General features: G+C 38.3%; 1 protein-coding gene across 1 annotated transcript in view; it reads right to left on the reverse strand.

The window, feature by feature from the left end:
* magi2a (membrane associated guanylate kinase, WW and PDZ domain containing 2a) overlaps positions 1 to 26,040 on the reverse strand; it is a 191,550-nt gene that overhangs the window by 45,799 nt on the left and 119,711 nt on the right. The window contains exons 7-10 of the mRNA XM_079622872.1: positions 17,222 to 17,279; positions 14,329 to 14,450; positions 9,861 to 10,043; positions 3,797 to 4,414 (exon numbers count right to left, since the gene is read on the reverse strand). Coding sequence (XP_079478998.1) covers positions 3,797 to 4,414; positions 9,861 to 10,043; positions 14,329 to 14,450; positions 17,222 to 17,279 — 981 coding nt within the window. The remainder of the gene's footprint in view (positions 1 to 3,796; positions 4,415 to 9,860; positions 10,044 to 14,328; positions 14,451 to 17,221; positions 17,280 to 26,040) is intronic.

Below are 26,040 nucleotides of genomic sequence, written 5' to 3' on the forward strand. Positions count from 1 at the left end.
CACGCTGATTCTGTTGGTGGCACAGAAATCTATCTACCCACACGCACTCGAAACAAAACATACACTCTTAGTTGTGCGTCAGTGCCCTTGCAAACACACATAATGCAATTACATTACACTTCACTTTGGCGAGGCACAAATCTCAACACATTAAGATAAATGAAGTGAGGAATGAATACCAACAACCTCTCTGCGATCAGGAATAATCAAGGTGACTTCTGTACCCCTCATCGTTTCAAATGAACTGACTGACAATAGAGACGAATGCCCACTTTTGAAGCAGCCTGCTTTTCAAAGGTATATTTCGCATTCATTTCATATTTGAAAATGGAAGTTTCTTAGATACGAACCAAAATCTCAGAATAATGTCATCATTATTTGTCACTTAAAACTGTGAAATGTTTTCATGAAATGTTTTCCCATCCTTTAAAACAAATTCTTGGACTGATATTTTGTATAATGCAATGATTCATACATTTTTAAATGTTCATAAAACGTCCTTCACCTTAATTATGCATGCGTACTTATGAGAGTGTGTGCTTTGGAGTGCGTTGGCTCTCCATACTGTATGTAAAGCGCATAGAGGCTGTAATCCAGCATACTGATCACTGGGGCTTAACGAGGATTTAATGTCTCTCTCGTTAACCTTTGACCTACACTGACACAGGAGACATACAATTCAAATAAGCTCTCAAAATGTCTCTCTAGCGCTCTGTTTCCTTCACCTCCTCCCACTTTCTTATGATTAACCCTCAAAGATGAATTGTGACATTATATTGAAGAAAATTATACTCATTTTACATATCCAATTGTAGTATGTGTATAGGACCTAGTAGTGCAATAGTAAATTACACTTTATTTATTCCAAAAATATTATTTTTTTCCCCTTCCTTTTGGTATTGGGCTGAAATGTGACCTGAACATTTCTTTCAAGGTTTTGAGATTCTCAAAATATTATGTTATTGTGCATTTTGAAGTGTGCAACATTATTGAATTGCTTAGAACAAATGTTGCAGTTTTGCCACAGAGGGTTAAGATCTCTATTCCTTCTCTCTGTCCTGCATCTTTATTCTACATGTCCCCTCGCTTTCTTTCTCTATGTGTTACATCAGACTCTCTGATTGCTACGGGTCATAAATCACACTGACTCAAGCAGCTTTTAAAAAGAGCTTATATGTTCTCAGTAAGGGTGTCAGTTAGAGCTAAAGCCATTGAAGCACTTTTTCCTTTTGTATTGAATACTAAAACGTATTGAACGAGCTGCTTTTCTGCAGTATAGACAGGTGCATGTGGATCAGCTTTTGCTGCCTTTTCATTTCCTAACATGAATGACTCACAATTAATTTCGGCCTAAAACCGCAGGCTTAAAAAAAAAAAAAAAAAAAATCAACGGCGAGTGCTTCCAACTGCAATTAGACTCAAATGATATGCTTTCTGGGTTCTGACATGCTGGACAGGCTGCTCTCATACCACTGGTTCTTGAAACAAAACTGGCTATAGAACTGAGAAGAAAAAAAATCATGCAATTACATTAAATTAATCTACTAAACATGTTCGGGTGCAACATTTTGCTTCCATTTTTTTCACATACAGTATGCATTTTTTTTTTTTTACCTTTCAACCAATAGCACTGAGATGATTAATGTGCCAAATGCATATGAATACAGATCTTAAATTCACTCCAAAAAAGAATATTTAAATATTGGTATCAAATCAATTGCTATATGGTATCAAAATTGATTTTCAGCTCAATCTTTTGAAATAAATAAATAAAGTATTATCTAAAATGATAAAAAAAACTATATCAAAATAAGGCCTTCAGGATGAGGGCTGACTTTAATAATCATAAATGTCAGTCAGTCTGAAAAAACAAAACAAAAAAACAACAAAACAAAAAAGTATCTGATGTGAAAAATTATATAGGCCTATTTGAAATATTAGAGTAATGGTCTGAGGGCAGTTGTTTTAGGGGAAGTGAGTGAACAAAATAAAATAAAACAATGATTAAATAAAATAATTTAATGATTTAAAAAAATATATATATTTATAAAATATTTTAAATAAAAAAAGGAACAAATTAAATAAATGTACATTCTAGTTATCATCCAAATTGTCAAACTATCATATATATTTTAAAACTACGGCAGATAAAATGTTGTCCCGGGTCTCAAGAATCAGAGATATACAGAACATGACTGCAGAGCTGGCTTTTTTTTTATTGAATAGCTGATGTAATCAATTACTTAATTAATTGGGGAGAATTTAAAATCAGTCTTGGGTGAGAAACAAGTTATCACCAGCAATAATCAACAGCACTGCAAAATAACCAGTATTGATTCACTGCACCTCGAGAGCTAGACACTGAACCAGCAAACCATAATTTGTATGTGAGACAGTGTAGGTGTCTGGGACACGGTGTTCGTGAGTGTAGGAAGTGCTTGTGTGCTGGAAAGCACTGCACATTGCCACGCGTGAAGCTTAAAATAGCAGTTTGGCATCCGTTTTGGGATCAATTTTGAATTCAGTTTAACTTTAAAGACTCCATGAAATGGCTTGACGACTGCAGTTTTCTTTCCTGGAGTGAAGGTGGAACATATCCAAGGTGTCAATAGCTTTTAGCCTTTCCTCCATTTTACCATGATTTCAAGACGGTACATTTTAAAAGGTCTACATCTGCTAACATTTATTTTGTCAACTTTAAGGTGTGATCACTTAAGTGTAATTTAGGCCAAAATTTAAGAGCAAAAAGGTCCTTTCTATTGTCAATAGCATAGCATAGCCATCTATAAAGCACACCAAAGTCAATTTCACACCAAGCAGCTTTCTATTGGTCAGAGCTGCAAATTTGGGTGACCAACTTGCTTATGAGAGGTCTTTAGCTTAGCAACATGCTGAGCCTATACTGAAATGACAGGATTGTGCTCACAAAATTATGACGAGAAATGGTAAATATGACCGCACCATAAGGCCTAGCATATACAGCAGATTATCCTCAAAGCTAACAGATGTGATAAAAGCTTCAAAACTCCAATATTACCTAGTTCTGGCATGAAACACTAGATGGTGCAGGCTGTTTAACTCATTTGGTAGCGATCACATCATTATCTACATAGCACAGGTTGCATCAGCGACCAATGAGCTGCGGCTCAACATTTAAACAAATACAGGTAGTGTTGCTGTTAGCAGTATGCAGCGCGCTTTCAGAAACCCTCCACCTTCCCCAGCTCCACCTGTATAGATCAGCATTGAGGGTTAAATCATGTATGTTACAATGTATTGCAAGTCTTTGTACTTGCTCTGCATTCCGCCAAGACCAAATACATTAACATTGCCATATTCATTACCATGCCAATCTCTATTACCATACCAATCTCCAGAGAGTTGTGATGACAGAACTGATTTCATAGGATCTTTAAGTGTACTGGTAGGTGAATTTTAGGTGTGTGTTTGTGTGTGTGAAAGCATGTTATGTAACAGTCCTTGTACAGAAGGCAGGATATTAATACACCAAGCACACAGGTAAGGTATATGCATATTTGTACACTACTGTAATTATGTGTCAGAGTCTATTTTTACCCATAGTGCTTTTCCACACAGTGAAGGTCAATGCCAGAAACAGCTCGTTCTTCAGTGTGACTCAGCGCTTTGAGAAAGCCGAGGAGTGAATTATAAAACTGCTAAAAAGGACAAAATGGACCAATCAACCAATTAAGAGGCCTTCCGTATGAAAGGCCGCGAAAATACACACAAATCCCAAGACACCCACCTACACCACCACAAACATAAGCCTTCTTACCTGCCCCTCCTCTCTGGACGACCAACGTGGCCTCTGCCCCGACAGGACACTCTTTTAGCAGCTCCACCACCTGCGTGTGTGGCAGGGTTAATGCGGGTAGCTGGTTAATTTCCACTATCAGATCGCCCTCACAGAGCCCCGGGCATCCCTGCGCCTCCAGAATCTGCTTCACCCTCTGTCCTCCATTACTGTCTGCTATGGTGAATCCAAACCCATCCGCACCTTTCACCATGGTCACTGTTAGCAGCTCTCCACCGGCCGCTCCTGACGATGCCATTGAGACGCTGTCCTCCAGCGGCCCGGCGTCCAGGTGGGTGTCTCCAGGGTGGGGATGAGGCAACGTAGTATGGAGGGGGTCGATGAAGCGAGCGGTGCGGGAGATGTACTCCATGTAGCTGTCGTAGCTATTCTGTCCGTTGACCAGCAGAGGGCGATCAATGAGGCCGAGGGGGGACAGCAAGGTACTGGCTGCGTCCTCCGGGTCATAAGGAAGAGGGTAACCCCTGCAAAGGACGAGGGTTACGCTTTGTCCGATTGGCACAGATTGGAAAAGTTTAACCACATCAGCGTGGGTGGTGCCCAGGACGCAGACGTCATTAATGTAGACGATCACGTCTCCTGAAAGACAGAAAGAAAGATAAATTAGCATATATTAGCTCTGGCAGATATGATATATGCAGCCCAGAAGCAAAGGCTGTTCCAAAATGTGGGCATAGTTACCTTAACAATAATTATGCTTCTTTAAAAGATACCTCATTCCCAGAATGCATTGCAATGAGCACAGAGACAACATGCATCCAAGATGGTATGAGTCAAAACATTTTTGATCCAATCAAAAAAAGCACTTTTTTTCAATCTGATTACAAATAATATATTGATTATTTGTGTATTTTTGTGCGTATGACAGTTTAAACATTATCTTAGCATCATGCTAATGCCAAACTATCAGTTGACAAGCCTATCTGCTCTATTATTTGGCTGTGCTGTGTAATGTGCTTATGAGTTTGCTAACTTGTTAGCTTAGCAACACACTAATATCAAACTCTATCATTTTTGACTGTCTGCTCCATTATGTGATTGTGTTGTGTATTTTGTGCTTATGAAAGTGATAAGTCATTGCTTAACTATATGCTAATTCCAAACTATCAGTTTTTACTTTCTGCTCCATTAGTGTGTGTGCTGTTTATTTTGTGCTAATGGAGTGCTTTAGAGATTTATTAGCTTAGCAACATGCTAATGTCAACAATCTATTTTGACTATCTGCTCTATTATTTGTGTGCTGTAGATTTTGTGCTTATGAGAGTGATAAGTCATTACTTAAGCAACGTGCTAAAGTCAAAATCTTCAGTAATCAACTGAAATGCTGATGGAGTTTCATAATAATCATAATTTGGAACTCATTCTAGTGGGCTCAATATGAACCTTTAAAGAATGATCTAACTGGATATAAGATCCAACTGGAGTTGAAATGAGTTGGAACACTGAAGTACCAATTTTATTTTATTTCAGTGTATTTTTTCCCTCAGAGTGCCATTTTATCCTTTAAAAAAAAAAAATTTTTGATTATTGTGGTAAAATCTCATTAGAACTGTTCATGATTGGTTCCAACACTGTAAAAACAAATTACATCAAAATTTTCTAGTGACTGGTCTCATCTAAATTTTTCAATTAGTCTGACATATTATTTCTCATTGAGCCAATGTTAACAGACTATTGCAACAATTAATTCAATTTGTTTTACAGAATTTCACTTGGGCCAATTAAAAAATTTAGATGTGACCAGCCACTAGAATATTTTGACTTGGAGAGGTAAATTTTTTTTTTTTTTACAGTGAACTTATCATTATATCATTAGTATTTTAGTTTTGACTAGAGAAATCAAATATCCTGTGTGCTTTACATGAGAAATGTCATTTGTGTAGCCTGCCTGTGTAGAATTTTCCAAAGGAATCCGATGCCTAAACAGCTAAATAAATGGTAAACCAAACAGGTTTTGGAACAAAGCTATAAGACAAAAAAAAAAACTCCAATAAGAAGAGTTTCTTTAATCAGGGTGAAAAACTTTCCCCAATTTGTAATGATTTTAGTCATCCAATATTTATTCATGTCGTCTCCCCTGGTGGTAGCTGTGACAATTACAGTGCACCAATTTGAAGGAACAATTCGAGGGACCTACTCAATACTTCCACAAATCCTAAAGTGTCGCTATATACTTCAGGCCTTAAGTGTGATCTTCACTTCTCTTTTTCACTCATTCGATTTACCCGGAATGTGAAATCGAGCTTGTGTTGTAAAAAGCATTTGATTTAACGTTTGACTTATGTTTTCAGGCCTGATTTTGGCATCTTTCAATGCTGGCAAAGAATTATTAGAAATGCAATTATTATGGAAATGAGAAGATTCCAGCAAATGTGGCGAGTGTATTTGTGGGATAAACAAGATCACGAGGTCTCACACAGCGTGTCTGTTGTGTTACTGGTTTCCTGGAGACATTTCATGCAGGGCCGTACGCGTCTATCGATAGGCTTGTCCCCTCCTGACTGTTGTGTGCAGAAATTTTAATTAATCTCGGTAAATACGTTCGACATTTGCCTAGAGCGTCTGGTGTTCCAATCAATAATTTCACATGCTTCCAGAGAGCAAATGATATCGGTGTGACCTCACTGCTTCACACCTAACTTTATGTCAGCATCAATCTGGGCCAAAGCCCCACAGGGCAAACCAGATCACTACATTCCTACAAACAAAACATTATCATCCACTTAAAATTCAAACTTACCTCTTTAGTATCAAGTATATTTTCAACAGCTCCCAGATTAAAACTTAAAAATGAACATGAAACATTTTGTCATATTCTTCCTGTTCTGGTTTAGAATAGGGTATGCTTGTGTATGATGACACCATGTCATAAAAGCCTGTAAAAGTTCAAACTAGGACTGGTGTGACTTGTATGCGAGCATTTAAATAGAGAAGTATTAATAGGGCGTCTGACACTAATAGCAAAAATATAAAGTAAGTTTGATTATTTTCAATGAATCAGATAATATAATCAGTTTAAATTAATTGAACGAAATGATTCATTAATCACTCAAAAGTGTTCACAAATGTATTTATATTAATTTATTAAGATATTTCATTTAAAATAATTATTATACAAGTACATATTTTTAGTTTATTGCTAATTATTTTTATATTGGGGCATTTAAATTAAAATGATTAAATATTTATGTATTCTCTTTTTTGTTGCTGTTGTAAAAATCAGTGTGGAAAACATGCCTTACTGTAAGTGTTTTTAACTAGATTTTTAGTGTTTTAGTTCTTAAAACATTTTACATTTTTACTAGGCAAAAATGTCTGGTAAAAAAAATAACTATACTTTTTTTTATTCACATTTTAGAGTGGCCTTTTATTGTGGCCAGCCTAAGGCACACCTGTGCAATAATCATGCTGTCTAATCAGCATCTTGATATGCACACCTGTGAGGTGGATGGATTATCTCGGCAAAGGAGAAGTGCTCACTAACACAGATTTAGACAGATTTGTGAACAATATTTGAGAGAAATAGGCCTTTTGTGTACACAGAAAAAGTCTTAGATCTTTGAGTTCAACTCATGAAAAATGGCGGCAAAAACAAAAGTGTTGCGTTTATAATTTTGTTTAATGTATATATTGTATAACCTCATGAAACCGAGCAGCTGAACTACTATATATAATATTGTCTATATAATATAATATATATAAACCGAGCAACTGAACTGCAGTCTTGTTCTAAAAAAGACTGCGTAAAACTAATGACAGCAAGACAACATAAGAGGTGTTTTGGGAACCAGCGTCTGAGACATCTTATGTCTGTGCATGCATGCAAACCCAAAGGAGGACTGCTCTGTGACTGGCATTCTAAACAAACACAATCAATACACAATCCCCTAAACATCGCTGCTGAGACACAATAGACATCCTATTGCACAAAATGAAGCTCTAAACATCAAATGCAGAGATCCTCCAGCAGGCATATGACTTGTGTGCTTCCTGTCCTTCAGCGGCACACTGGTGCACCTGATGCAACTCATTATCTGCTAGTTAAGTTCTTTATGAGAGGACTCAGGCACAGCTGTGAGGGGCAGAGTAAACATCAGCACAGCGGTGGCATCTATAGTGGGAGTGGATGGCTGGGCTCTAAGATGCAGGACGTGAAACATGTCACGCAGCAAATCCCAGCACTCTGCATTTATCAAGGAAGCACTTAGCCAGGAGTACAGGAGAGAGAGAGTGTCATGTCAGGTTTACGTCACATTAACGCTAATTTGTGGATGAGGTGTTAAACAGATTATTGTGGTGGTTAGTGTTGGAGTAACAAAATGTGTGTTACATAATCACATTATATTTTGTAAGTATCAAAAATATGAGTACTATTAATAGTGTGATTTGCCTCAGCAAACACCACTAATGAATAGAAAAATAGCACATTAATTGTTTGGAATAATGGTGTATATTAAAAACCAATAACGATTAGCCAATAATTATTTTCATGTCAAGGAACAATGGCCAATATTCAATTTTAATATAATTTTCGTCTAAATGAATTAAAAATAAAACCCTAAATCAATTATTTTACATGCTGAAAATGTATGCCTATAATGTGCAGTGGTAAAAATAGATATACATTTTTAAGGTTACATTCAATAGTGTTAAATTATCCATGTTTTTTTAAGGATTGAAGGAGTGAACATTCACACTTAAATATTCAATATCTATAGTGCCTGGCAATGGACCGGTCCTGTACACTTAGTTTTGTTGTGATAATATGTTGTGGCCACAAGATAATTTTGTCGATGTAAAAAAAAAACAAATGTTAAAAGAAAATGTTAAGGCAACAACTTCCTTGTCTCATGGCCACACGTTTTAACATTCTTAACATTCAACATTTATATGATCATATTTAATTTCAGTAAGAGAAGTCAGAAATATATTTGTAAGGATAATTTAAAATATATTTAGTGAGCAATACTGATAAATGAGAGTGAATAATCTGGAATTGCTTAATGTGCCAAAATTTGCTACCAGCTAGTCGGCTGCAACTTGCTAGAGTGACATTCTCATTCGAGAGACAATCTGATTGGACTTGGATCTGATCTATGTAATTTATATTTTAAGTCAGCTAAAGGTGTGTTTTAATCAACATTTACAGGTACATTAGCATACAGATTAGCCTCAAAGCTAACACACATTGACTAAAATCAACAAAAAAAATCTAATTTTGATTATATGGGGTCTTCAAAAGATACATTATTTATATAGCACTTTTTATAATACAGATTGTATCAAAGCAGCTTCGCAGTGATCACATGAAAAGAATACAACAACACTGGTGATGGTTATGAACTGTATGAACGTCCACCGCAGGGCACGTTTCCTCGGCTAGTACTCCGGTAAAATTGAAGATTTCAAACTGGCGTAGACCTGAAGCTCCTCCAGAGCACTGTCTGAGTGTGTGTGTGTGAGACTGTGAAACAGCACAAGTAGGACAAGGAGTCCAGAGGGAGCGTGAAGGGTGGAAGAGAGGAGCAGAAAGGAGAGGAAAGCAACAGAGAGGATCATTTCCACAACTACCAACAACAATATTACAATAAAGTGTCATCATGGGAGACGCATTGACTATATTCTGAACTCTGCACTGTGGGTCCGTCTGAATGCACGAGATATTTCAATGCTGATGTGTGTGTGTGAGTAATGCTGCCGCAGTCACACTTCCACTAGGCTGGACTGGAGGTGCAGGGTTTATAAAGTCCCACTGTGATTAATGGACACATGCCCTGCTGTGGAAAATGCACAAAGCCCATAAATACACTGTCCGTAAATGCATTTAACCCCTGGATGTCCCTAACGCACTATCAACCAAAAAAAAAAAGAAGACACATTCACACCGTAACCTTGTCAGTAGTGTGGGCACAAACAGAGATTGAGAGAGACTGGCCAGCTGGGAGCTCTGTTTGAGTGAGAATAGCACATTAGTGCAGTTCAAACATTGACCTGCAAGTGTGTGTGTTTGTATGTGTGTGTTTACCTGTAGCCATTTTCCCATCCTGTGCAGCAGGCCCGTCCGGTATAACGCTTTTGACCTGTAGAAACTCATCTGGTTCGTCACCGCCAATGATAGTGAAACCAAATCCCATGTTGCTTTTCTGCAGGGCTGTAGACAGAAAGCTGCCCTTCAGCTGCGTAGGGTCCCGCGTGAACAGAGGCTTCTCTGCCAGGGCGAAGAAATGCAGATAGAAACATGAGATTTTAATCAAGCAAAAGATATCCAAAAATGAATGGGTTACTTTGTAAAAGCCAATCCAAACCCATCAAAAGCAGCAGATCACATCACACTGGGGAATTGTGGGTAGAAGGCCAAGCGCTCAGCTTACAGCCAAACATACAAGAGCAGAGTGGGACACGGTGGCTTGTTTTTTTTTTGCTCAAGCCTCACTTTTGGCTCTTTAGGCATACTCCAATGTTACACTCAACAGTGTTTAGCCTTGTCCAGGGCCTTCTCTCGGGACAGCCAAGACTTAAGCAAAAAAAAAAAAAAAGCCAGGAGAAGAACCAGCACAGGCAGAGTGGTTCTTCTGCTCTCTCAGAGCGGAGAAAAGCAATCTCGAAAACTGTTCTGGAGAAGCCGTTTCGCTGTAATCGCACACCAAACAAGGAGCTTTGTACTGAAGAGCTGCTTCTTCAAACGGAAGAGATGCCTACTTCAGTACACAGTATGGAGTTACAATATGCCAGCCATAGTCACTCCATTTTATAAACAAAGTATTTTTTCACCATTATCTAGGACAAATCTAGTCTTTTAGCAGTTTCTGCCATGCGTTTGTTAGGGACAATAGCTGGTCCAAATACCCTGCTGAAAGACCAGCATGCATTTCTGTGCTGATCCATGCTTGTTTGGTGCTGGTCTTCCTGATAGACAAGCACCAGCAATACGTAGCTGGAGCAGCTGGTTGCCCTTGTTGGTTTTGTCAACACAAAATGGCATTCGTTACTCATTTTACCTATGTAATCTGACATATTTTAGAGCAAAACAGTATATTCCGTAATATTAGGTTAAAATTAAGAGCAGCACCTGGTTTTGTCTATCGGGAGTTGATCGGATCATGAAAAGCTCGATGTATCATGCTTGCATGATGTCCTCAGAGAGGATTTTGAGGCACTAACACTCAGTGGAGATATATCTGTGTATAGTTCTTTCGAAATATGTGATGTTAACTACAAGTTATTAATATAACATTATATTAATCTTAATTCTAATAGGAATAATGATATGAACAATTCAAGCTACATTAACTTTAGCAAAATATGAAAGCCTGAATATTAAAGCTAAAATAAAAAAATCTAGATAAACTGACTTGTCGACTCTCACAAATCGACTAGTGGGTAGTTGTTGGTTACTTGGCTTATGGAAACAGTCGTCATTTCTTATAAACCAGCATCCCAAACATACGATGGCGTCCAGTTATGCTGGTCTATTCAGCAGGGTAGGTGTACTCATATGTATCCTGGAAGCGCAGGCAAAAAGTAAAATACAAAACCAAAAAATGAGAAGCCAACAAAAAGTCTCCACTGGTTCCACTGAAACTGAGAGAATGTTCCTTATAGGAACTTAAGGACTATGCAAAAACAGGCCAGGCGAATTAGACTCCTGCTGAATTCTCCCCTTGCACAAAGGGGGCTCAGGTCAAGGGACGTACCATGCAGTCCAAACACACCGGCCCGGTACAGGGGGGCCTCGGAGAGGTCAGTGAGACTGTGAGAGCGCTCGGGAGCGGGACCCACATATGCCAGTCTGGCCCTTGGTAGGGTGGCAGAGGAGGGGCTCTCCTCCACTGTTACAGAGAACAAAAACCCTCAACTCACACAGGAAATCGAGAAATGTCATTGAGAAATATAAGGTAGGTCTACTATGAACATAGAACAGTTACATTTCAACAGGAAATTCTAGGGTGAGTTTGCCAAGTTGAACACCCTTGTTGGTCCACCCATTGCGAATAATCTGAAATTTTAGAGTTTAAGGCTAGACATACAGTAGGACTGGGGTTGCATCCTCAACTCACACACGAAATCTGTAAATGGCATTGAAGGATACAAAGTTGGCCTACTATGGACATAAAAGTGTTACCAATTTGAATATTCTTGTTGGTCCTGGAAGAATGTTCCCAACAATCAGTTTTTACGGCTAAATTTAGGGTTAGGGATAGGGTTGGAGTTGAAGTCTCACGAATATAATCATTTTATTATTCTTTCTTTGGTTTATGGGTAGTTATGGTTAGGGGTTGTGTCTAGGAATAGGGTTAGGTGCCAACAAAAGATGTTGATCCAGGAACATCTCCTACTTGCGGTCTGCAAATTGCGGTCACCACAAAATTGATCTACTAAAGAAAGTGGAGGTGTTCCAATGGATTAAAGGAGTATGCTCTGTATTGGTCAACATTTAACATTTGAGCATCTGAGAGACTGAGCATTCAGATCAAGTAAATGATTTCTCATTTCTCTACGATCCATTTTTGCTTCAATCTCAAGGTCCTGTAAAAAAATATAGAATTTCCTATAGAAAAACTTAGTGATGAATTGGAACACAGAGTTACATCACTGATGCTATTGTGTCTAGACGGGAGCAAATCCCTCCAGAAATGATCCAACATCTAGTGAAAAGCCTTCCAAGAAGAGCGAGAGCTGTTAGGGAGGACCAACTCCCTAACATTAATGGCGAATGGTTTTGAAATTAAATGTGGCGTTCAGCTGTCCACATACAATACTTTTGGCCATATAGTGTAGGTATGTTGGAGGTTTCTAATGCAGCATGCTCTCTCAAAAAGATGGATTGAAACAAGTTAAAGAAAGTTCTTCTTGTTAACGCCCATTCTGGCTGAACATACTCTTCCCCTTACCTGTATGTGGGTAGCAGCATGACCATGCTGAATGGATAAACTAAAAAAGGAATTATTACTAGAAATGTAACCATAATCAGTCCAAGGTCATATTATGAAAGGAGACACATTCTCATTTGATAACCGAGTCTCAAAGAAAACAGGAAGCATTCATGCGTATAGCTCAAAGAGACTGTACAGCTATATTTACAGGATTAGTTCACCAAAAAGGAAAATTCTGTCATTATTTACTCATCCTCATGCCCATCCAAACCTGAATGTTCTTCTTTCTTACATGGAACACAAAAGGAGAAATTCTGAATAAAGTACTGTTTTATTCCTTTCATGCATTTACAATGAATAGAGACAAAGGCTTTAAAGAATAGAGACGCGGCATAGAGGTTCGAGCAAAACAAAACACCAGTCATGAATTAGAAGTCTAAAACGATTATTTTTACAGAGAAATGTTGGAGGATTCCGATATAAGAGAATAGGAGCTTGAATTTGTTGCGCAGCCCTGTTTGCTTGAACCTCGAGAGGAGACTACTCTCACCTAAGCTTACGATACTCCTACATCATAATGTCGGGTCAGAGGTCACTCTTCCCCTGGAACTAGACTCGGAAGCCAGTGATTATAGTTTATAAAGTTATAAAATATGGATATTTTTCTTACAAAAGGACTTTATTAACCCCTCTGTAGGTGCTTTTTTGGGGCTTCTAAATCTAGGTTACTATTCACTTCCATTATAAAGCTGGGAAGAGCAAGGATATTTTTTAATATAACTTCGATTGTGTTTGGCAGAAAGTCAAATAGACCAAGTCAAAAAGTCAAATAGACCAAGTCAAAAAGTCAAATAGACCAAGTCAAGATGGCTTGAGGGTGAGTAAATTATGGGATCATTTTCATTTTTGGGTAAACAAACCCTTTAAGGTACACACACGAAAACGGTGTGATTTTGCTCACACAAATAGGGGCAAATTATCTGTGGGGTATTTTGAGAAACGTCCCCGACAGATTCTGGACACCAGATACTTATATTACTGTACATCTCGTAAAAAGGGGCATAATAAGTGCACAAAGCCAGTCTAAATGATTTATTTGGTCTTACTTTTGTTTTTTGAATATTATTATTTTCAGCTTGAATTTAGCTCAATGTAAGTGCATGGGGAAATTAATTTCTCCTTTTGTGTCCCAAGAAAGCCATACAGGTTTGGAACAACATGTGCTCGAAGTAAATATTGACAGGATTTTCATTTTTGGGTGAAGTAAAACTAATTATTCCAAAGGTCTGGCTGTAAGAAAGTAATATGCTTAACAATAAGTCCACTCACAGATGGTACAATACCAAAGACAACGTCTGAGCTTAGAAGTGTTTCTATGGAGACAGACACTGAGCTCATAAGAGAAATATAATAATAGTCATGAACACCAAGCCTCAATCAGCAATTCCAACAGATTTGATGTTAAACATCCCATTGCATGGAGAGCAGATAAGTGTTATTATGATGTCACCAGTGTGCCTAAGATAGGGTGGTCGGGAACCTCAGTTTTTAACCAGATTTGCACAAGTACCACACCTTAAAATTCCTCAGGTAATTTTTCAGATATCAGTAATACTTTACCTCTGTAGACTGTAGGTAGGGGGAGAGAGGACAAGCCCTGACTCTGCATCTGCTGCTGCTGTTGCAGTCTTCTCTTGGCCTCTAAAACTGGGTTCTCAAACTGAGTCCTTCGGTTTATGTGACTGCAATCAGAAAACCAGAAATAGAGATTCGTTCAAATTTCTTGAGTGACTACTTGAAAATACACGACTATTCAATATAGGAGCCAGCTAGCGTTCTGCCTGTTTAGGGAGCATTTGAACTGAAATGTAACCTCATAAGTAACTGATTTGGAACACTATAGGCCACAGCTATACCTACGAAAGCAGCTATTTTATCAAATCTGTCAACTCTGACTGCCCAATATCTGCAGAATGGCAATGACTTTCGGCAACTAGCATTGACTCGTCGACTGAAAATCAGGGAAAAAATATTCACAATAGTCATGTAGTGTATTCCTAAGGTACTCTAACGCAACGGATTTTGCTTCAGAACCCAGATTTTATATTGGCCACCAAATGGCGTGCAAAAACTGTACCAAAACCGCTTGTTTTACAACCAAAAACCATTGATATTTGGTATTGAATGAAATATATTTATAATATACACTCTTGACTCTATACGCAATCTTGGATTAATTCTTTAACTGAGCTTGCACCCAATGCATACATGGCACATTCCATATTAGTAACTGGCTATTAAAGCATATATGAAGTTATGCCATTGGTCCCTTGCTTTGTGCACTTGATCTGAAAATCCTGCAATATGATTTCTCATGGTTGATCAATGCAAATTATTTTACCCACCCCCAGCAAACAAATACTGACACAAGCCATTAAATGTTATGCACTATACAAGAAAAAGCATGCGTGTTCATTTTAATACCTTTCAACAAGTAATTTAAAATCAAACAAGCTGTGGTCATTGAGTAAAACAGAAACCCAGTTAGTCTTTATCTTTGTTAAAAAGAGTGATGTAAGAATGAGATCAGACAGTAATGAGAGCATCCTCTGATCTGGAAGAAAAATGGCTCTTTTGACTGTCTGTACAACACTTGCTGTCAGAGTTAATTCAATCTGTTTTTAAAAAGCACTGTTGAAAAACCACGCCATTTGAAAGTACAAAGACAATTAGGCCCCATTAAAAGGCATTCTGTTGAAAAGAGGTAATGCTTTCTTGTAAAGACGTGGCATTTGTAATTACCGCTTTGTGGCAAGACTATGCAAGGTCAATTCTGAAGACATTGGTTTTAGATTTCTTTTGAGGTCTAAAGCTTGAAATTAATTCAACAGATCAAAGTATAATGAGCAAATGGAATTTGTCCCTAGTACTGTCCCTCTCAGTTTAGCTGACATCAGGTCTACACTTTCTTACAGCACATTAAGCCAAGGTTTGGCAAAGTAGAAACCAGCCTTGGAATTGGTTCTGGCTTGGTCCTATTAAATACCAACTGTAGAGGGTAAAGTAATGTCTGTTAAACCTGAAAACACACACACAACACAAATACAAATGATAAGCTTTATGCGTAATGGTCTTGTTAAGTGTCTCCTCTAAAAAGCCACTAGACACAGATTTATAGTAAATTACAGTAATTTTACACCAGATGCAGCTTCTGATCTTCTCAGCTGTCATCTTCCACAACATAAAACCCACAGTTGTACAATTACTACTGAGGATGGGTCTTTCGTCCTTTTTATAGATAAAAAAACACAATTTAAATAATAGCTTTTGTTATTTACGAAATAAGTACAATAAGTGAAATAAGTCAAATTAAAATAAATAACAACTGATTACCAATAATACAAATTGCTTTATGGAAACAGGACAGATAGATAGCCAGCCAGACAGCCAGACAGACAGACAGACAGACAGACAGACAGACAGACAGACAGACAGACAGACAGACAGACAGACAGGCAGGCAGGCAGGCAGACAGACAGGCAGACAGCCAGACAGCAGACAGACAGACAGACAGATAAATAGATAGACGATAGATATACAATAGATAGATAGACGATAGATAGATAGATAGATAGATAGATAGATAGATAGATAGACGATAGATGGATAGATAGATACTGTAGACAGACAGACAGACAGACAGACCGATAAATAGATAGATAGATAGATGGATAGATAGATAGATGATAGATAGATAGATAGACGATAGATAGACGATAGATAGATAGATAGATAGATAGATAGATAGATAGATAGATAGATAGATAGATAGATAGATAGATAGATAGATAGATAGATAGATAGATGGATAGATAGATACAATTCTATTCTAATAAATTCACTCAATGTATTATGCAATTTCCAAGCAAATATTTGGGTGGATAAGATAAAGAAAGATAAACCAGTTAAGTTAAACTCACCCAAAGGGGATATTAACGTTTAAATTATATATATATATAGGCCTATATATATTTTAATTGTATATAATAAACATTGATCATAAATACCCAACAAAGCAGGTTGGTAGATAAACTGATTCTTTATGATTACAGTTCAATGACATGAAGTTCCATAATCCCATCCGAGGACACCAGGCGAGGATGCAGTGCTGCTTTTATGATGCAGTTGCAGAGAGTGTGTGGTTGTGTATCCACATGATACTACAGCTGCATTATTGGCTCTAGGCTTGCTGTTCTCCTCTGTCCTGGGAGGAAGAGTAGCCAAGCAAGCCATACTATAAATAGTTCCACCTCAGCCCAGACTGTGCATTAAGCAAGAAAAATGATGGCACACACACGCAAACACACTGCGAACTGAATTAGGAAACACTGGAGCAGCTGTTTTTCGTCATGAGCATGGTGCAGAAGCTATATAACCAATTAACACAGAGCTGTGAGAAAATGAGCCAAAGTGCCATTAAACTGTGTGTGTTAACTCAAGCAGTTGAACTTACTCAACATAGTAGGTTCCATAAATAGGGTCGTCGATTTTCTCCCAGCCATAAGGAAGCTCTGAAAAACAAACAATAAATAATTCCGCTTTTAAACGTTTAATTCAAAGCTAGATGTCGTAGTAGAGTAGAGTCAAAATTTTGAGTCAAATTACTATATATTGGGTCTTTATCTGAAAAGGGTTCCATTTGGACTTTAAGTGTCCCCATAACTTACTGAGGCAATTAACAGAATACTGAGCTTCACATTATTATTTGAAAGATTTCTAGTGCAAATGCAAAATAACGTTTAAAATAAAGCATTCATTTTATTCTTAAACATTTGTCACAGTCTTTCACAATATCATCTAATTTGCAGGGCCCCATTCATCACCATGACATTTTAATGGGTTATACAGAGTAAAAAAGTTTTGCTTTTATTGAAATTAAAATATTGTGCTTTCATCGTCTGCAATTTTTTTTTCTAAACACATTTCTGAAAATTGCAGAATTTATCTTTGTCCTTGTACTTTTTGTTCACCTCCATTAAAGATGTGACATTCCTGCTTTTAAAAATAATGGTCTGATTTTCAGACATCTTATTAGTTAGGGGAAAAAAGTTTTTTAAGAGAGAAATATTGTTCTTGGTACAAGACACAATAATATTTGTGATGTTATTTGCTAATTAAGACTGACAATTCAGAAGACAGACAAACAGACAGACAGACAGACAGACAGACAGACAGACAGACACTGTAGACAGACAGACACATAGACAGACAGACACACACTGTAGACAGACAGACAGACAGACACTGTAGACAGACAGACACTGTAGACATACAGACAGACAGACAGACAGACAGACAGACAGACAGACAGACAGACACTGTAGACAGACAGACAGACAAATAGACAGACAGACACACACTGTAGACAGACAGACAGACAGACAGACAGACAGACACTGTAGACATACAGACAGACAGACACTGTAGACAGACAGACAGACAGACAGACAGACACTGTAGACATACAGATAGACAGACACTGTAGACATACAGACAGACAGACAGACAGACAGACAGACAGACAGACAGACAGACAGACACTGTAGACAGACAGACAGACAGACAGACAGACAGACAGACAGACAGACAGACACTGTAGACAGACAGACAGACAGACAGACACACACTGTAGACATACAGACAGACAGACAGACATACAGACATAGACAGACAGACACTGTAGACAGGTAGACAGACAGACAGACAGACAGACACACACTGTAGACAGACAGACACACACTGTAGACAGACAGACACTGTAGACATACAGACAGACAGAGAGACAGACAAATAGACAGACAGACAGACAGACATACACTGTAGACAGACAGACAGACACTGTAGACAGACAGACAGACAGACAGACACTGTAGACATACATACAGACAGACAGACAGACAGGCAACAGACACTGTAGACAGACAGACAGACAAATAGATAGATAGACAGACAGACAGTAGATAGATAGACAAACTGACAGTAGATAGATAGACAGACAGACAGATAGACAGACAGACAGACAGACAGACAGACAGACAGACAGACATACAGATAGACAGACGGACAGACGGACGGATGGATAGATAGATCCTGTAGATGAAGTAACCTTTTCAAGTGAAATAAATAATTTAGTAAACAACTAATAATCTTACCATAGTATTAGCATAAATAGCACAATTTCCTGAGAAAATGCTGTTTTTACTGTCTATCCTAACATTTTCTGTTACTTCATAAAGTAGGGTGCACTGAGTTACTGTAGTGTCACTCCATATATAATAAAATTTACAATTCATCGGTCACAGAGACTGTGTCATCCGGCTGAAATCGTAGTATTAATATTTAGACTAAAACATACACATACGCTTCCACACTTGAATACACACGCTCCATATAGCATGCACACACGCTGAGCTTCAGACGAAAGTGTCAAGGAAACACAGCGTAATTACAAGCGCACACACACACACACACACACACACACACACACACACACACACACACACACACACACACACACACACACACACACACACACACACACACACACACACACACACACACACACACACACACACACACACACACACACACAATACATTCAGCAGCGTCGAGCAGGCTGAAATACCAGACTCTGTGTACATCACACACAACTTTGTAAATTACAAGTGACAGAAAGTGTGTGATGTTCTTACTTAAAGTAACACACACACACCAAAGCGCTGTTGGGTATTACTCTACTGCTGTGCTGTGAACTTGTAAAGACAACCGAGAGCACAGAACAATCTTTAGGATGAACATTTATAAGGATTTAAAGGGAAGTATTAAATGGGTGCAATGAAACTTTCATTTGTGCTATGAGCAATAATATATCAAATCATGCAGCTTGTTGAGGAGAGGTGCATTATTACTTTTCAAAATTATTGTTTTTATTATTTTTTCCTTGTAGGCGAAAAAAAATCCCATAGGTTTACATTGAAGGAAAGACCCAATCCATATCTAGAGACCAGAATATATTAGAGCAGCATTTTACAGCAACCACCTCTATAGGGCCAGATTTAGTACACACATTAGCATAAGACCGCAATCCCATAAAAGTGCAGATGGGAGTGGAAAATTCTGCGGGTGATCTACTGACAATGCCCAAATTAAAGAACACAAACACATACAGATCATTTCGATTAATGATAACGCGATATAAAAATAACACTTATGATGTTCAGATAACGTCGTTCTCTGGTATTTCAAATGAATTAATAAGAGTGGAGAAAATTCCCTTGCTTCTGTCATATGCTCTCTATTCTCTGTGGTGCCTCCTCCTATAGCGCCGACTTTGTAATGGGATGTGTGTGTGTGTGTGTGTGTGTGTGTGTGTGTGTGTGTTTTGCCTTTATTTTGACAGGAGAGTAGAAAAAGTTGACAGGAAATAAACTGAAAGAGAGAGAGATGCCCATGAGGGCACAGGGAAACTGTAGCTTGCCAAGCCATGCACTTATAATTTAAAGCATTTCAACTACAATCAAGCTACATGGTAAAAAAGTCATAAACCTGTCATTTTAACCTTAAAAACGATTTAATTTAAGTTATTTAAACTTAATAGTTTAAATAGTGATATTAAATCATATTTTGACCCGAATTAAACCAGTTAATTTAGATACCAATTAGTAAACAATTAGTGCAGTGCACCCTTACTCAGTTACTTACAAAAAAGTAGCTAATTACATTGATACTATTTAAAGAGACAGTATTCTTTATAAATATACAGCTATCAGATGATTCTATTTTATTCATTTAATTACAAGAAGAAAAACACACCATTCAAACATTAAGCACACCAAAAAATAGATAAATGAAGCAATAAAATAGAAAACATGCTAATTTATTCTGAGACGAAAACACAGTGATGAACAACTGTAAATGAATCAGTGAATTGATAGTTTAATCACATGAACCGTGCGAACAAACCAATTCACTAATTTCCTAATGTTTTGTTTGAGAGAGAAAAGATGTTTGATTTGTTGCCTCAGTTGACTCTGCTGTAAAGGCTTCACTATTTCAAAAATAACTGCTTGCCACTGAAAAATTTAGTTAAGTTAGCAGAAATGCAACATTTTAGGCTGGGACTCAACAAGCCGACGGTCGACCGTAGGGCAATGTCCGACTTAGTTTTTTAGGTGTGTTCCGCACCGTTGGCTCTAGTCTGACTTTTTATTTGTGTGGCTGATTCAGCATGTAGAATCAACGTTGGGCCGTCTGTGTGAGAGAGAAATTTGATTGGCTGTTTAGCTTAGCTAACGAGTCAGTGCACGTAACCCGATCTTACAGCAATTCGGACTAATTTTACGAGGTGGCTAATTAATAATAATACAGACAGACAAACAGACAGACAGACAGACAGACAGACAGACAGACAGACAGACAGACAGACAGACAGACAGACAGACAGATATACATACATACAGACATACAGACATTCATACAGACAGACAGACAGACAGACAGACAGACATACAGACATTCATACAGACAGACAGACAGACAGACATACAGACATTCATACAGACAGACAGACAGACAGACAGACAGTAGACAGAAAGAAGATAAACAGACAGACAGTAGACAGACAGATAGACAGACAGAAGATAAACAGAAGATAAACAGACAGACAGACAGTAGACAGACAGACAGACAGATAGACAGACAGAAGATAAACAGAAGATAAACAGACAGACAGACAGTAGACAGACAGACAGACAGACAGACAGTAGACAGACAGTAGACAGACAGACAGACAGACAGACAGACAGACAGACAGACAGTAGACAGACAGACATACATACAGTAGTTAGATAGACAGACAGACAGATAGACAGACAGACAGACAGACAGACAGAAGATAAACAGACAGACAGACAGACAGACAGTAGACAGACAGACAGATAGACAGAAGATAAACAGAAGATAAACAGACAGTAGACAGACAGAAGACAGACAGACAGTAAACAGACAGACAGACAGACAGTAGACAGACAGACAGACAGACAGACAGATAGACAGAAGATAAACAGACAGTAGACAGACAGACAGACAGACAGTAGACAGACAGACAGTAGACAGTAGACAGACAGACAGACAGTAGACAGACAGACAGTAGACAGAAGACAGACAGACAGTAGACAGACAGACAGACAGTAATAATAATACGACCTCACTCGTATGAATTTGTAAGATTTTTGCTAAATCGTACATATTTTATGAGTTGCCAAATTCGTATGAATTTGTACGAATGACCTTCCCCTGACCCCGCCCCTAAACCTACCTATCACGTGGGTTTAGACAAATCGTACGAATTAGCCACCTTTTAATCACTCGTACAAATTCGTACGAATTGGTCGTGAGATAGCGTTGGTGCACGAGAATAATAGCAAACCAGCGAGCAAAGAAGTCAAGACGGTACAGACAGAAGCCTGTTATTATTGTACATAATCTTACGAGCATTCGAATGCGTGAATATTTTCATAATAACTGAGTGAATGAAGAAAGTGATCAGAGTGATTGATATTCAAAATGGTAAGCAAGCGCTGCTTTGTTTCGGTCAAAGTTTCGGTTTCCCTTTTTGAATGACGAAAATAGACTATTGATATCTGCTGATATAGACAGATATTTACTTACGCGCAGACGCAGAACGCACAGCTAGTTGACAATCACCTTTAGTCTTTTTGGTGTGTTCAAGCGCAGCTTTTGGGCGAGACACATCCGATGAAAGCCGACAACACAGTCGCCGCTAGTTCTTTAACATCGGCTTGGTGTGTCCACTGCGCGTCAGTCATTTTCTGTTTAAGGGCAGTGATTGGCTACTAAGTGGACCAGACTTCATACTGATAGTTTAACAAGTCTACTTTACTATGCGAGACATGACAGACACTTCAGCTGTACTCAGATCAGCTCTCTGCTTTATAGTCAGTTTAATTGAAAATTGAACCAATTGATCTTGACACTCGAACAGAGCGGAAATGTGTTTAGAAAAGAACAGAAAAGGCAAAATACACAAAACAAACAAATTAGCACACGACAGAAAAGATTATGACATACAAATCCCCTGTTCTCCTTCCACGTCACACAAACTGTTGCCATGGAGGTCTGTGGGTTCAACTGAGGACTTTTACAAAGCAAAAGGAACAACAACAATTGAGTGATATGTTAAAAACTGAATTTTAGAGTTTGGACTAATCTCATAGCCTCCAAATATAGAGTAACCCACCCTATTTACCCCTTGAGAATCGTGAGCTCAAGCTAATTACCTTCTTCAATATTTGCATTTTGTTTGCACAATATTTAAATAATCTTGCTATTTAAAAACCTGCCTGCCCTTTGCAGTGAAAACAGGCAGCAGTATCTTTTTGTTAAAAGCTTTGACCTTTACGGAAATGAGGGGGGTGGAGAAGAGAAGGGAGGAGAGGAAGGAAACAAAAGAAAGTATAAGGGGAAAACAATATGAACTAAAGCTTTATAGGTTTGTTAAATCAATGTTTACAGGCTCGACAAAAATAAAATAAAATAAAATAAAATGCCACATGAGAGCAAAAAGTGGCTTTGGTGGATTTAAAAAAAACAACAACTAGGGAATTGATTGGTAACTGTTTTAGCCATTGTTTAACAGGTAAGCTAGTTTTCTTTTATTGACAAGAAGAAAGAAACAATCTTTTTATTTTATTTAAGGGACAAAAACATGATGTGCCTTAGTCATTTTCATAGGGGAAAAAAATAGATGCATTAATTTGATCAAAAAATACAGTGAAACATTCATTTAAATGGTAACCATTTAAACAAACGGTTTCTTTAAAAAACAAAACATTTTAAAATGTAATTTGTTCTCCAAGATTCTTCGATATTTAGAATTTTTTTTAGCAAAAAACTGATTTGTCATCATCAAAAGTTGTCAGTTTTGATTTTTTCGCTGTTTTTCGCTGTTGGTGTGAACGGTTTGGTTTTTGTTTTGAATTGATGGCCATTTAAAAGTAGCCATGTAAGTACACATATATAAAACTATTGGTTTAAAGTGGTTGATTATGTATATAGAGACAACATATTTTAAGTTTATAGCAAATTAAGCACACACACACACACACACACACACACACACACACACACACACACACACACAGCACGCACGCACGCACGCACGCACGCACGCACGCACGCACACACACACACACACACACACACACACACACACACACACACACAATTTTGAATCTGAATTGCTCATCACTATTCTCTGATTGGTGGAGATTTCTCAGCAGAATAATGGCTAATGTAGTTTTTCACCAGGAATTCTTCTCACCAAAAATGGTCTCCAGAAGTGCATGTGAAGCAAAAATGGCATAATCTTGCCTACTAAAGGCGAACGACTGACACTGAGATGAATGGGAACGGATTGCTTTCTTCAGCATTAGAAGCATTTTTGAGAGATAAAGGGAGACATAGATTTGCCTAAAAACCCAGCGTTCCTTCAAATGAACGTTTATGTGTTATGTGACTCTAAGCGTTTATGAAAGATAAAACCACTTCTGACGGCAACTAAACTAATTACTCACGAGAAAATGCAAGAAACTGAAAGCAATATCTGCTAAAAAAAGAAAGAAAGAAGAAGCTGTTATCAGGGGATGTTTATGAACCAGAATATTCCATTTCAGATCCAATCTCAATTGTTACAGCTAGAGGAAAATGAGGCTTTTCGTCGTTCTTAGAACGCACAATGGCCCAAAATTGCTGTGACACCTCATGCAACTTGCATGAATAAACATCTCAGTGAAAAATCACACCGCTGTGTGTTGTCATGCGACTGCTGGGCTTTTGCGTGTACATTTTGTTCATTAATTTAGCTAATTTGTACAATATCACTGCGAAAACAAAAATAATTCCTGTATTGACACAGCTGTCAAGTGATAAAGCCGCAGCCATCCATCAATCCATCCATGCATCTGTTTCTGTAATCATATCTCCACCTGTTCCGAGCGAGTGTGAGCGTGTTATATTTTTTCGGGGTGCTCGCTGGGAGTGACGGCTTCAGAAATGATGAAATGCAATGAAACACGAGCGACAGACACAGAGAGACATGTTAGTTGTGCTTATTCATTCACTCGCAAACCCAGGGAATTCGTACCATCAGAGAGAAACATCGACACAGGGAGAGAGGCGAGATGACAGGTAAACAGGAGAGACACTGTGGCATATCTACGGAAACTTCACTCCGTGCTGCGGCAAATATGCGCGGGGAAACAAACAGTCTAGGAACACGAGGGTGACGGTATTAAAGAAACCAGCAGACGACTTTGATTTGCATCCAGAGCTGTGTCTGTGTCTTCCCTTCATTTTCCAAAACAAAAGAGGGCGGCCGAGTTACGCAACAACGCACGCGTCCGCGCAAATCCGCAGTGATGAGTGTTTTCACAAAGCTGGCTGACAGGCCTTTGAACTGCGGGAATCCGCTGACATGTGAAACGCGTTGTTTCGCACATGCATTCTAACAAGCAGCACCGTTCACTGGCACAGTTGATTATACAGCATACACGAAGTTAGCTTTTAGTGCACAAATGTGTGAACTGAGAGGAAGATATAATGAATAAATCCTCTTATAGCAGCGGTGAATACCCTTGCAGACATGATGAATTCAACATCGTATTCACTTTGAGATACTTCAGCTCAAGATCATTTCAAACACACTCATAAGTGCTAGAAGTAGAGTGAAGAGAGTAACCGAAGAAAAATGGGATTGTTACACTTGCTAAAGTATGTGAGTGGGGTTTGCCAGTGTAAAATTCACTGCCTTGATGCTAGAATGTTTTGGGGCATTGCCTTATGGTGGTGTTGCTATACACTTGCAGTTACAGCGGTTCATGGGTAGATGGTTGCTAGGGTGTTGTTATACAGCTTCAAGGGTGTTCTAGGGGGTTGGTAGGACATTGTGAGATGGATTTTAGGGTACATTTATAAAGTTTTTCCTTTGTGAACGTTGTCAAAACGATCCATTCACAAGGATTTGCGAAAACGACAAAAAATGCTGTATTATTTACGCCAGGCCAGTAGTTGGCGATGTCACTTTGTAAAGAAACACTACGCGCCTACAGACTGAACAGGTAATACGCATGACATCACAGTTGTCACAAATTCACGTTTTTGTAGTTTACACGGAGACATTAATGGTAGTTTTCAAAAACTTGCACTTTGAAACCTGTTTTGAAAAGTGTGTGTTTTCAGGCCCCCAAAATGCCA

This window comes from Phoxinus phoxinus (assembly GCF_949152265.1).
Source record: "Phoxinus phoxinus genome assembly, chromosome: 9".
In the NCBI taxonomy this organism is placed as follows: domain Eukaryota; kingdom Metazoa; phylum Chordata; class Actinopteri; order Cypriniformes; family Leuciscidae; genus Phoxinus; species Phoxinus phoxinus.